Genomic DNA, 13,637 nt, shown 5'->3' with positions numbered 1-13,637 from the left:
GGAGAAGCTTTCAGGGAGGCAGAGGGTGTAGCGGGTAAGTGGGAAGAGACAGATGGGAGGAAGTAATGGATAGATAGATAGATGGATGGATGAAGGGGAAGGGAAGATTGAGAGAAGGATGTGTGACATCATCTCTTGGCATCTTGAGGTACGGCTGAGTGGCAAAAGGCAATTGGATCTCATCCCAGGCTAGTAAGAACAGACAGCGATGGAAGACAGACAGCAGTGGGAGAGAGAGAGAGAGAGTAAATCTGGTGTCTACACTCTCTAATGTTTTCCTATTTTTTACAAGGAACAGAAGGATTTAAAGCTGCTTTAACTGATATATATACGTATATATGCACAAGATGTAACAGTACATATATATATTTATATATATTTTTTTAAATAAATGTTAATAGCTCTATATTCCAATGTAATCATTGCTATAATGTTCAGTAACAGGGTTCTCCCTGTCTCTTCTGCTCTTCAGTAAACAGAAAATACATGTTCAGGTCGGGATAGCAATTTCATCCAATCAAGAGAGAGAACTCATAAAGGATATACGGGACAAACAAAGACACCAATTTTGAAACTGGAACACAAGCTGATCTTCGTGGGATTCTCTCTCCTGATTGGCTGAAATGTGTAAACCACCTCACAATGTATTTTCGGTTTAAAGAGCCGGAGAGACCCCTGTTACTGAATAAACAATCTATAGCCATGATAACAAGAGAATAATAATAATAGAGGCCCAAAAAATTTCATACTATAGATGTCACAGCACGGTTAAGGAGAGAACGGTGAACAGAGCAGTAGAGGAAAGTGTAACACAGGCAAGATCCAGAAATGAAGAGGGGAAAAAAGGGGAGGAGGTTGATGGAAGAGAGGAGCTTCCACAAGATTGGGGAGAGATCAGAGCGGAGATGAGATGAGAGGGACGGACAGGGATGAATAGACCAAAAGACCACGAGAGAGACGTAGGGAAGAGAGACAGGCCAGGAGGATTGAAAGACTGGGATTCAGGATGGAGAGGGATTGGGAGGTGAAGGGGAGAAAATGAAATGGAAGTCATGTTTTGGAGTCAATTCAGTGCAACACACGTGCACACACGCACACATACTGGAGAAATGTTCAGTTCTCCAGCGGCAGCTTTCTCTCAGGAGATACAAGGGTCGCAAAGAAAGAAAAGAAGAAAATAGTTGGTTGACGTGCGCTTTTTAGGAATTCCTCTACAGCGCTTACATGAAGCTAACCCCCTGGCTGGCCACAGTTGCTCTTTGTACACCATAAAACCCACAGTGTTCATGTAGTTCAATGAATACTGAGGATATTATTGTGTATTATCCACCTACAGAACCACTGTACAGTATGTGGGCAGGAAACTTCACAGACCGCATCCAGGCCAAAATAGCCATTTAGAGTGGCTTTCTAGTAAAGTGGCGTGCATTTATATAATGCTAGGTCTCGAAAATGAACTTGGCGCCGGTGTGTTTTCAAAGTGGATTTACCTAAGTTACTCTTAGACCCTCTCTGTTAACACACAATAAATGGAGTCTAGTCACTTTTGCTGTTACCGGGGGGTTATGCATATGGAAATTATAGAACTTTGAAAAAGAAAAAGCATGCAGTATGGCTCCTGCTGCTGACATTGCTAGCGTGCTCAGCTAAACTACTGTGGGTTGAATGGAACGGTTGAACTGTTAGGAACCTGTTGGGTTTTCAGGTGTGTGTGTGTGTGTGTGTGTGTGTGTGTGTGTGTGTGTGTGTGTGTGTGTGTGTGTGTGTGTGTGTGTGTGTGTGTGTGTGTGTGTGTGTGTGTGTGTGTGTGTGTGTGTGTGTGTGTGTGTGTGTGTGTGTGTGTGTGTGTGTGTGTGTGTGTGTGTGTGTGTGTGTTGGACAGAGTATAGTATAGACCAGATGTTGTTTCAGTCCTATACAGCTTTGTATGGGGCTCTGCTGTTGCTTCTGTCATGGATTTTTACCCCTCTCTACCATATGCACGCACGCACGCACGCGCGCGCACACACACACACACACACACACACACACACACACAGACGTCTTCCATATACAGTACCGTATACCATACAGTGTGTAGTATACACCTCTCACCCTTTCACTCTCTGTTTTCTTCTTTCCATCTTTATCACTCATACCTCCCCTTTCTCTGCTTCCTTCCTTCCTGCTGTGATCTGTCTCCCTACATGTCTCCATTTCTCCGCTATCCTCACCCTCTCTTTCCCTCTCTCTCTCTCTCTCTCTCTCTCTCTCTCTCTCCCCCTCTCTCTCCAAAGTTCTCCTCTACTCTCTCATTCCATTTTCCCCCTGTCCCTAGATACCTAACATAAACTAAAACTCTTTCCCTCTTTTTTCTTCCCTCTCTCTCTCCCCCCAAAACACTCTTTTCTCTCTCTTTCACTCCCTTCGTCTCTCTCCCCATTCCCCCCATTTTACCACTCCACCCCCCCCCTTCATGCTATAAATAGTATCAGCATTCCAAGGCAGACAGCCAGACAGCCACTGCAGAACACAGCCACACACACACACACACACACACACACACACACACACACACACCCCCACACACACACACACACACACACACACACACACACACACACACACACACACACACACACACACACACACACACACACACACACACCCTCTCTCTCTCTCTCTCTCTTCCAGTCCCATGTCATCTTAATGAATAGTTAAAGGACTGTGTTCAAAGGCTGTGTCCTGACTTGTGGTCTGGTGTTGTGCGTGTGCCTGTACTCTGTTGAACTGAAACCATACACAGTTATAATCACACAGTTATAATCTACAGCCTTAAAGGAGCATACCAGCCCTTTTTCCACATGTGGCTCCACTGTCACTCTTACTTTGATGGAATTTATTTGTTTGAAAACATAAAGACACGATTGTACTCTATGGTTGGGTTTTACTGTTGATGTTGATGTCAGTTTCTCTCTCTCTCTCTCTCTCCCTCGTCTTGCGTGTGCAGGAGTGCTGAAGCGTTTGGAGGAGGAGGATTTGGATGAAGGTGTGAAGAAGCGTCTGAAGGACTCCAGCGAGACACCGGGGGCGCTGTGGAACATCTACCTCAGCCAAGACATGGACACCGTCAGGGAGTTCCTGCACAAGGTCAGTCTTGAGTCTTCTTCTACCTTGATGCTGCCTTGTTGGTGTTGCCTTGACCGTGACCGTCTCTCCCTCATGCCGTATCTACTGTCATCTGTTTTTAACTGCTGTACTGTCTTTGGAGCCTGAATTTCCCCAGTGGGATCGAAAAAGGTCAAGGCCTGTCAAATTGATTTGTATTTGGCCGCAGATTTAAAAAGAGTTTGTTCCAGACAATGTGTCGACATTTTTCAAAAATAGCAGACCTACGAGCTCACATCACAACGCATCACTTTGCAATGCTTTGTGAGCTGGAACGTGAGGTGATTCTTTAATTTTTTTAGGTGATTCTAACATGACTTTCGTTTACCTCACCCAGTTGTAAACAGAACTAGCAGGATTCCTGTTGGCTGTAGCTATGGTTGCCAGTGTATTTATATGAATCATAAAGTAAAGTTTCAGTTTTGCCAAACTAGGCGTTGCAGATCAGATATCAATCTATTTTTCACCTTAGTGAGGGTGGAATAAGTTGTGACTTATTCTTCGTTACGTGCCGGGTGTCGCTTGGCGAAAATAGGCGATCTAAAAGAGTTCCACAGAGTTTGCAGATAGGGAGGCACGCATTGAAATAATAGCGCGCTGTTACTGGAACACAACAAAATCCTGGGTCCGTACACTCAAGGTTCTGTTGTGTACAAAAATGTCTAATGAAATTAGGTGTTAAACTTTGGAGCCTGGAGTTAAGCTAAGTGAATTTAGTTCCCTCGTAGACCTGACAGTGGTAATTGTGTTTAAAATAGACTCTACGTGACTGTAGCATTTTTCAATTCTGTCCGAGCCTAAACTTTCATGGAGGATACTGTCTACACTAACATCTATCTGACACGTGTCTGTCTGTTCTTGTCTCTGTGTGCTTTGTTTTTCTCTTTCTACACCACTCTCCTACCCCCATCACTCTCGCTCCATCTCTTGTCCCTATAAACCTTGAATGTGTGAGTCAGAAAGAGCAGCAACAAATACTAGATGACTGCCCTTCCGCTCTGCCCTTACTTTGTGTGTGTGTGTGTGTGTGTGTGTGTGTGTGTGTGTGTGTGTGTGTGTGTGTGTGTGTGTGTGCGCACGCAACCATGCTCTCATCATTAGCCTGTCCTCTCCCTTCACCCCTATCTTTACTGATTGTCTACTCGCCCTTTTTCTTTGTCAGTCTCTCTCTCTCACACACACACACACACACTCTGTCTTTGTCGTTCATCCAGAGTTCATCTGCCTCCAGACATGATGTCATTGTTCTCATTCAACAGCATGGGGGGGGGGGGGGTCACATATCACTAATACAGAGTCCACAAATAATTACATTTTAGTCTATTGCCCGTAGCAAAAACAGGAAGGAAACGTTCAAAGTCAGGATACAGTCTCCCAATGATTTTAGGAAGAGACTGAATTAGACTGAATTAAGGCCCCGCACGCTATAATTTTCCATTGTGTTGTGTGCACAGTTTGGTCGGGTTCAGGTATTCTAGGAGCGCACTGGGAAAGCACCCAAAATATATTTGGTTCTGGCCCACGTTGAAATGCTACCAGCAGGTCATTACAGTGGTGACACGCGAGATACAGAAGCTAGTTCTCTTGTCAAAGGCTGCCCCCTGGTGGAGTAGCTGAGAGATTCACAGAGAGTGCAATGGTGTTAACCACTTCAAGCCCAATTTTGGTACTTAGTCGTACAACAGGGTCATGGGAAAACGTGACGAGTTGCGTTGCATCACAAGCTTGTAGATCTGCTATTTTTGAAAGATTTTTGGCTTAATTAAATGCCCAAAATGGGGACGCCAGGGTGAAAGTGGTTAGGTTATGTAGTGTACGTATTTTCTGTGCTGACCGTACAAAATAATGGTATACATGATAATTTTACTGAACTTTTAACAAAACAAACCTTGAACTAAACAAAAAAATGCCCCCCTCTACCAACTCTTTCCTCCAGCTGAGTAAGGAGCAGGGGCTGGACGTGTCGGAGCAGGACCCAATCCGGGAACAGACCTGGTACCTGAGCAGGAAGCAGCGCCAGAGGCTGTTGGAGGAACACGGTATTCAGGGCTGGACCGTCGTTCAGTTCCTCGGAGACTCTGTCCTCATACCTGCCGGGGCCATGCACCAGGTACGGCCACGCATACACATGCGCACACACACACACACACACACACACACACACACACACACACACACACACACACACACACACACACACACACACACACACACACACACACACACACACACTCTGAGATAAATGTATTTAACATCTATCTATCTAGTTCAGTGGTTCTCAAACATTGTTTTCATTTCAAGGACCCACAGTTTACTATGCGCTAGGCCACAGACCCCCATAACTCTGAGAGTGTACAAATTGAACCAAATGGACCTGTAAGGGTCCATTCGTACACTCTCAGAGTTACCAGTCATTTAGATGGGACCCCTTGGAACCCCCTCATGGACCCCTGGGGGTCCCCGGACCCTACTTTGAGAACCACTGATCTAGATACTGATGACTTATATACTTTCTGCACATCTGACCAGTCCAAGCCCAGAGGGCCCGGTCAGATGTTATATTATGTCGCATTTTATGCTGTCTTTTATATTTTTATCTCTTACTCTACTACTTATTATGTATTTGGTACATCTACATTTATCTGTGTTTTTGTTTAATACTGCAGTGCCACTGTGCTGCTATGACAACTGAATTTCTCTCTGGGTCAATGTCTTGTCTGTCCATCTATCTCTCTATATATGTACAGTATATATGAATTGTATGTCTATTTGAGGCTGTGTATAATAAAGTTGTTTATTTTTGTCTCTCAGGTCCAGAATCTCCATAGCTGTGTTCAGGTCATCAACGACTTTGTGTCTCCGGAGCATGTGGCCAACTCCTTCCACCTGACCCAGGAACTGAGGGCCACTAAAGAGGAGGTCAACTACGAGGATAAACTACAGGTAATAATAATAATAAACACCTACTGTACTGTAGCGTACCGCAGTAGAGGTCTTCACGGGTCCAATATCACGGACGTGAACCGGAATGGACCCTTGAAATTGTCAGAACGTGACAGTGCTCCAATCATTTAGTGCCATCTTGTGGCGAGATTTGCACTTTGCTTTCACTTTGCAATTGTCGGGTCCATTCGGGTTTTATTAGACCCGTCATTTCACTATCAGAGACCCGAGACAAACGGTACCGATTCCGAACCGGACTCCGAATCACTTATTGAGAATGACACAGAGCCGGGTCCGGGTCAGTCCTCGGGTATTTCGGGGGTCGGGCTTACCCGACGACCTCTAGTACGCAGTACTAGTACGTGTGGAGAGTCACCGATACAAATCGGTGAATCGATTTAAACGTGTGCGATGCGACTGCACCGGTTGATTCGGTGTGTATCGGATACAATTGACGGCTCAAATTGCGATGCATCGTTCGTTGCGTGTCTGCATCGCTAAAATCCATGGTTACATCGTTTTTTTCATGTTGTATTTCCTATGTCCTATCCTGTGTTTCCGAGGCGCCTTGAATGCGCCATCACTGCAAACAAATCGCATCGTGTCACACCAAAACGCACCGCATCGCCTTGTGTAGAATCAAATCGCTATCAAATCACATCGTGAACAGGAGTGAATCATATCGCATCGTATCGGCAGGAGCTTCAATGTATCGTTAATGTATCGTATCTCTGGCAGTGTATCGAGATGCGTATCGAATCGGCCTCAGTGATGGAGATTCACTTCCCTAGTACGCACGTCACAGTGAAATATAAATGAATAAAACCTGCACCCTTCTGGCTTCCAGGTGTTTGTGTAATGTCCTAAACATGTGTGGTTGTCAGTGGCCAGTCTTCTATTATAATACACATGTACGTACTTTGTGGGTGTTTAGCTGACTCACTCTGAGTCTGTACCCACTGCTACCTTCAGGTAGGGACACCATGCCCCTGGGGCACTTTGACACAACCATTTCACACACACACACACACACACACACACACACACACACACACACACACACACACACACACACACACACACACACACACACACAGCCACACACACACACACACACACACACACACACACGTTTCCGCTAGGCAAGTAAACACAAGAAGGGGGAAAAAAGGCTTCATATGACTCATGTCATTGACCCATAGGACATGACAGAACACCATGGCAGATGTGTTTCTGTTGCCAGGACACACCGTTCCATAATACTCACCCTCATAATAACTAAAAGCTGCTTGCTCTCTCTCTCATGATGTTTTTATTTTCGACCTTGTTAGAAGTGATTTGTGTGCGTGTGTGTGTGTGTGCGCGCGCGCGTGTGTGTGTTTCATTTCTCTCTGCATGTAATACAGACAGACAGGGTGACAGACTGAGTCATCATCACGGATGTTCTCTGGACGCCCTGTCCCTCTTCCTCTGCAGACAGACACACACACACACACACACACACACACACACACACACACACACACACACACACACACACACACACACACACACGCACTTTGAAGCTGTGTGTGTGTGTGTGTGTGTGTGTTTGTGTGTGCCTGACCGCCAGTTCAGCTGTCAGCTCTCCCATAGAGAGGACTGTGAAACAGGAATGAGTCACCATCCCTTCTCTCTCTCTCTCTCTCTCTGTCTCTCTGTCTCTCTCTCTCTCTCTCTCTCTCTCTCTCTCTCTCTCTCTACCGTGTTCTACTCCTTCAGACTTAGTGTCAGTGGTGCTTCTCTCATCCTAAACCTAAGCATCACTGAACCTTGTAGTGTGCGATGCATCACACTGAGCCCAAACACCATGTCTGTTGGCTCTCATCTGAAAATATTTTGTTGGGGACCCCCCTGGAACCCCCTCATGGACCTCCGGGAGTCCCTGGACCCCCGTGCACTACAGCAACGTATGGGTCCGCTGTGTTTTGGGCACTTTATAAGGCAGCACACTGGGTTTATGTGGCCTTCTGTGTGCCACATTCTATGCTATGCTCTTCAGGGTGTGGAACAATATAGGAGGAATAGTGTGTTCCTCCGCATGGGTTACGCTCTCCTGGTGAAACACCTGTCAGGTGAAAAGAAGCAGCCTTTGACGTCATGGATCAACCGTCTGTGCTCTCCATAGGACCAACTCTAGGTGCTAGCAGTGACAAGGGACAAGAATACACAGATAATCTGGAATCTGCATAATGGCTAAATAAACAAAATATTGAACCAATGAAAAGTATTAAAAAGCGCTTCTGACAAAACCAGCTAACTCCATTGGATCCTCAAACGTTCTGCTAAACCAGCTAACTAGCTGGTTTTGCTGACTCCAGGCTCCACACACTTTTTACCTCCAACCTCATTGTGAGCCTGGAGGTCCATTCAGCTGTTCTTATCAATGATGAACAACACCTCTCCACTTTTTGTTTTGTTTTTTCATTTCCTAAAGAGTTAGCTGGTTTCTGCCCGACAGCAGAGATATGGTGTTGGAGGATATTACTTACATTTCACCTAATTGTTTTAGTTGTACAGGTAATAAATGTCTCTCTCCACTCTGCAGCGTACGATAACTCTCTCTCTCTCTCCTCTGTCTCCCCAGGTGAAGAACATCCTGTACCACTGTGTGAAGGAGGCGGTCACCACCATAAAGAGGGCTGCAGAGGAGGCAGCGGAGGACGAAGAGGAGGAGGAGGAGGAGGGAGAGGAGAACTCATGACACTCCCTCCTCTGTCTTTCCCTCATCCTCCTCCTCCGGAGGAGTTGTCCCTCCCCTCCCCTCCCCTCCCCCCCCAAGAGGAGCTAAAGGGTCACTGCCTGCCGAGCTCGTCAGTCAGTGACGGATGAGGTCATCGCCCGAGCATAGTGGGGGGGGGGAGGAGGAGAACGATGGGGTGGGGGAGTGTTGGAACATCGCCTGACCTTCGCAGCGTCCAGCCTGATGTCCCCCCTCTCCCCCAGGACACCTTGTCACGGGACCACTCAGCGACTTTGTCAACCGCTCTGGGATGTTTCGTCGCGTGACTCGTGACACTTTGCCACGTGACCCCCTCAAATGCCAGTCATGTGATTAGAGAGTACGTGCATGCACACATCCATGTGTGACCAAGACGGAGGTGGACATGGGGCTGTCCTGCACATGACCCGACCCTCCGAGGGACCTCGTCACGTGATCCAAGATATACAAACAAAGAAGAAGAAAATAATAATGATAGCAATTCATAGTCACGTGACTGGATAGCGTGTGCCTGGAGTTACGCAGACACACTTACCCTCATGTTCATCACCGTAATCCCAAACCTTCAGTGCCAAGTGGACTAGAGACTTGAGCCATGAACGGGCCAGTTGGACGGGATGCTAAGTGTGCACGTAGCCTGGCTTAGTGCTAGAATAACATTCAATCTCATTTCATTGTCTGTGGCATTTCTCTTTCATCAGAAAGTAGAGAGAGACAAAGAACATGGGAAACACAAAACCATGCACAGGTTTGCCCGCAAGCCTTATTTGAACTCACTACATTTACATGAACGGTGGCTTGCTAAGCGGCAGTGGTGCATCCAGTACTTTTTTCCCTCCTCCTGTGTGGGTTGGAAATGCGTCTGAAACAAGCATTTAGATCAACTTCAGCGGCAGCTCAGCTGTCCTCTGAAAACCAATGCTAATTAAGTTATTTTCACGGCAGGGCGGTATCGGCTCCCAACAGGCACAGTGTGGCCCCAGACGCTCCACGCTGGAAACGCCGGTTAGGACGTCCGTCCTGGTCTGCTGAACCACCAAGGCTTCCCTCTGAGATCAAATTTGAGCGGTGCTGGAGGGCTGCGGGATGGCCTGGGCGGATACACAAAGCCATCCAAATCAGTAGAACTGTATTTAATCAGTGTCTGTGCCAGCGGACCGTAGAGAGCGAGAGAGAAGCGTTGGCTATTGAAGATTTTGCTGATCATCACAGAATCACCAGCAGCGAAGCAACATCAGGATAACTGTGATTTACAATGATTCAAAATCATGAGGAAGAAGAAGAAGAAAAAAAAACATTTGAGGGAAGAAAACTAAATAAATTTGAAAAAAAAGAAGAAAAGAAAAACACACGAGAAACTGAAAAATCTATTCAGAAATCTGAACCAGATTTTTGAATCTGCAAGCAAACAGCACTGCTGTTCCCTTGTTTGTTTGTTGTTCCTTCCGGTAATCTGTCTGTTTCTGTTTGTCTGTTTTCTTGTGTTTTTTTGCGCTTTTGTTCGTCTTAATCTTTTCTTTCTTTATTTTTTTCATACTGAACATTGTTTTGGTTCATTGTTTCTCCTCTGTGAAGATCTTGTATTTATTTTATAGTTTTATGATGATGCGATGTTCTTGATATAAAAACAAAAAAGCATTCATGTAAATGTGACTTGTACAGGTTCTTTTTTTTGCTAAGTGATTTTCAGTTGTAATACGGCTCTACTGTGATGGAGGACACACACATACGCACACACACTTGCACACTTCGCTCGCGCACACACACACACACTCACACACACACAGACACAGACACACACACATACACACACACACACACACACACACACACACACACACACACACACAAACAAATCTACGTACACACACACCAGCTAATGCCTGTAACTTTGGGAATTGTTGCTGAGCTCCACAGTCCTCATGCCATAATTTTGTTTTTTGAAAAATTAACTGCCAAACTATTGTAAAGACATTGTAAAGTTGTATTATGTAAAGAATAAAAGCAAAAAAATACCTACATTGCTTATACACACTTCAGCATTTTATTAAAAAACTAAAAGTATTCACTGTAAAATTGAGACATTTACAACAAAAAAATATGTAATTTATTTAAGAAATTAATTGTCTTGTTTTTTCTGTTTTGTTTTGTTCAGATTTGCTATGGTGAACTTTTGAAGTTAAATGATGAAAAAAAGAAAAAGAAAAACTCAACTATGATGTGTAAATATATACATATATACATTCACTGAGGTATTTTTTTAAAACATGGCTTGCTTCAATTTCAAATTTTAAAGTGCAAGTGTTACATGCTTTGTACATTGAAGTTCAGAAGGGTTTTACATTTTCCATTAAAATGGATTTATCAAATGATTTCGTTGCTGTCTTTAATGCATACTGTACATGAAAATAATGTGATTCATCGTGATTTATCAAAGCAATTCATTTTATCGTTTGACATCCCCTAGTAAACAAAGACACACTGTCTGCCGTAGCCTATATTAGAACAATTCCAAACTGCAAAAACTGAACGAACAGCTGTCTTCTTTTTTGTTTACCTGATGTTATGCGCAAACCAAAAGAATGGAAAAGCCTTTTCTAGAAATGTAGTCGAGGAACTGACATCTCAATCACATCTGCCGTAAATCAGACATGACAGATGTTTTGTCACAATTTTTCCTGTTATGTATTGGGATATCTTGTTATAAACCAAGTCAGCATCATTACCTGACTGGGTTGATATACTACACAAATCATTTGCCATCATTAAAAAAGTGTCAATGCATATGCATTTCAAACAGAATGGCATAGTGACTTAAAGGACCCTAACAGTGTTTTTGCATGTTTAGCCCATTGACTGCAAGTCATGAAGTATATTGTACTTTACATTAATTTTGCCAAAATGTACTGTACCCATATTCATGCAATAAACTGCAATAAGGCACCTACCTGGTGTATGGGCCATATGCCAGATATTTGAATAAGTAATTATGTATAAGCAAGCAGTTATTCATAAATTCAATGGCAGAAGATGATAGAGCACATGCACTCTATCCAATGAAGAATCCCACTTATTAGCAGTTAGTCACCCGGATCTATCACCAGCTTGTTGCATACATACTGCATACCCATCACAGAGTTCAACACATGTAGTAGATATATTAAAGAAACAAGCTAAAACTAAAATATATCCTGAAGATCCAATATTACACAAATTGCAGGTGCCCTTCTTTTATTGAAGCCAGGGTATTGACAGACAAAACGTTATGTCAAGGAACATTTCTCTAAAATGAAAAGGGAAACATTTGCTGGCAGAGATTTAAACAGAAAGGCTTAGATTGAGATCTCTGTCAGAGTGCACAAAAGATCAATAGGTGTACTATTCTTTTAATGGAGACATTCTATCTGTGGTTTTCCAGAGTGATGCAGATCTTCTCTGGTAATACCTTCAAAAACACATCTTTGTATCACCATTAATGAATGCAAAGAGTCTCAGTGAAGGTGTGCATGCATGTTGTGTTGTGTATTAGAATCAGGATCAGACAAGGACAGCTTTCCTCTGTTCCAGTGCCGCTGGGTTTTCCTGGTTCACTGGGAGATCAGTGACAGACCTTGATGAGGACACTGCTTTGTATTCTCCATCACAGTACACCATCAGCCAGCGGCTACCAGGCTGTGATACGCCCCCTTCCTCTGGCAAGACTGGTAATACAGCCAGCACCACCACCTACCCTGTAATAGTCTCCAACCTCAACATCCCAGCTGTGAGACCATACCTGCCAACGCTCCTCATTTTAACAGGAGACTCCTGATTTTGTCTCCCTTTTACCTTTACCTTTCTACTATTTTGTTTTGCTTAGCTTTTTACAACAGTTTTTTTCGCCTCAGATTAACGTTTTTTTTTAAACGACGAGAAATCTTGAAACATCTTGAATATTTTTGAAACATTTTAACAAAACAAATCTTGTATGGCACAAAATATTTTCAGATGGGTCAACTGGCATTACTTGAACACTATACTACACACACACACTTACTTTGCGGAACAGCGCCCCCTAGGCCTGTGAATCTGTGTGCCAAGGAATTTGAGGCACTGAAAAGTTGCTTTGCAAATGCAGTAAGTATTAAGGCCAGTAGATTCATTGGTCCATGTCCACAAGTTGTTCATTATATCTGAAAATATATCAATCTTAATTTTCTTACAGGCCAAGATAGGGGCAAAATAGTATGAGGACCAATGACCATTCTATGCCTGGATTGTCTTCTGGACACATCTACCTCCAGTGGTGTTGTGGCTGCTTGACCTTCACATTTCTGCTTCAAAACCTCACATTAACGTATTCATTTAATTTGTAACATGTAGTCTATTCCACTAGTCTACTATTTCACTCCCATACCTGCATGGAGGCAGTACGGTTAGTTGTTTTGTGTCAGTCACCTCAAGCCTGAAATAAAACTTTTCCAAATCTCAGACAGATATTTTTCTACACTTGATATCACCAATCTTGCATAGCTTATATTTCAACACTAAAGCCAAAGAGAAGAAAATAAAGAGATGAAGCTTGATATATGATTATCATATAAAATGCATTATTTATTACACAAGCATTAACAAACTTAAACTGCTACTTAAAAACGTAAAACAATAAATACAACTTAAACTTACACTACAACTGTTATGGTTTATTTTAAAGAAAACATTGATGTATAAAATAAAACACTTAATGTAAGAAATAAAAGTTCAAACCATAGTCAAAGTACAATATATCACTATTATTTACAGAAAT

At 43.6% G+C, this 13,637-nt stretch overlaps 1 protein-coding gene across 4 annotated transcripts in view; it reads left to right on the top strand.

Moving 5' to 3' along the window:
• Positions 1 to 11,223, top strand: part of jmjd1cb (jumonji domain containing 1Cb) — a 168,277-nt gene extending 157,054 nt beyond the window's left edge. For all 4 annotated transcript variants that reach the window (XM_080456217.1, XM_080456218.1, XM_080456216.1 and 1 more), the window contains 4 exons: positions 2,990 to 3,129; positions 5,084 to 5,257; positions 5,959 to 6,090; positions 8,717 to 11,223. In XM_080456217.1, the coding sequence (XP_080312343.1) occupies positions 2,990 to 3,129; positions 5,084 to 5,257; positions 5,959 to 6,090; positions 8,717 to 8,833 (563 nt within the window). In that variant the 3' untranslated portion in view covers positions 8,834 to 11,223. The remainder of the gene's footprint in view (positions 1 to 2,989; positions 3,130 to 5,083; positions 5,258 to 5,958; positions 6,091 to 8,716) is intronic.
• The last annotated feature ends 2,414 nt before the right edge of the window (positions 11,224 to 13,637 follow it).

This window comes from Gymnoscopelus braueri (genome assembly GCF_963280865.1).
Source record: "Gymnoscopelus braueri genome assembly, chromosome: 17".
Lineage (NCBI taxonomy): Eukaryota > Metazoa > Chordata > Actinopteri > Myctophiformes > Myctophidae > Gymnoscopelus > Gymnoscopelus braueri.
Note: the sequence above shows the minus strand (reverse complement) of the source record. Positions and strands in the feature narration are given on the sequence as shown.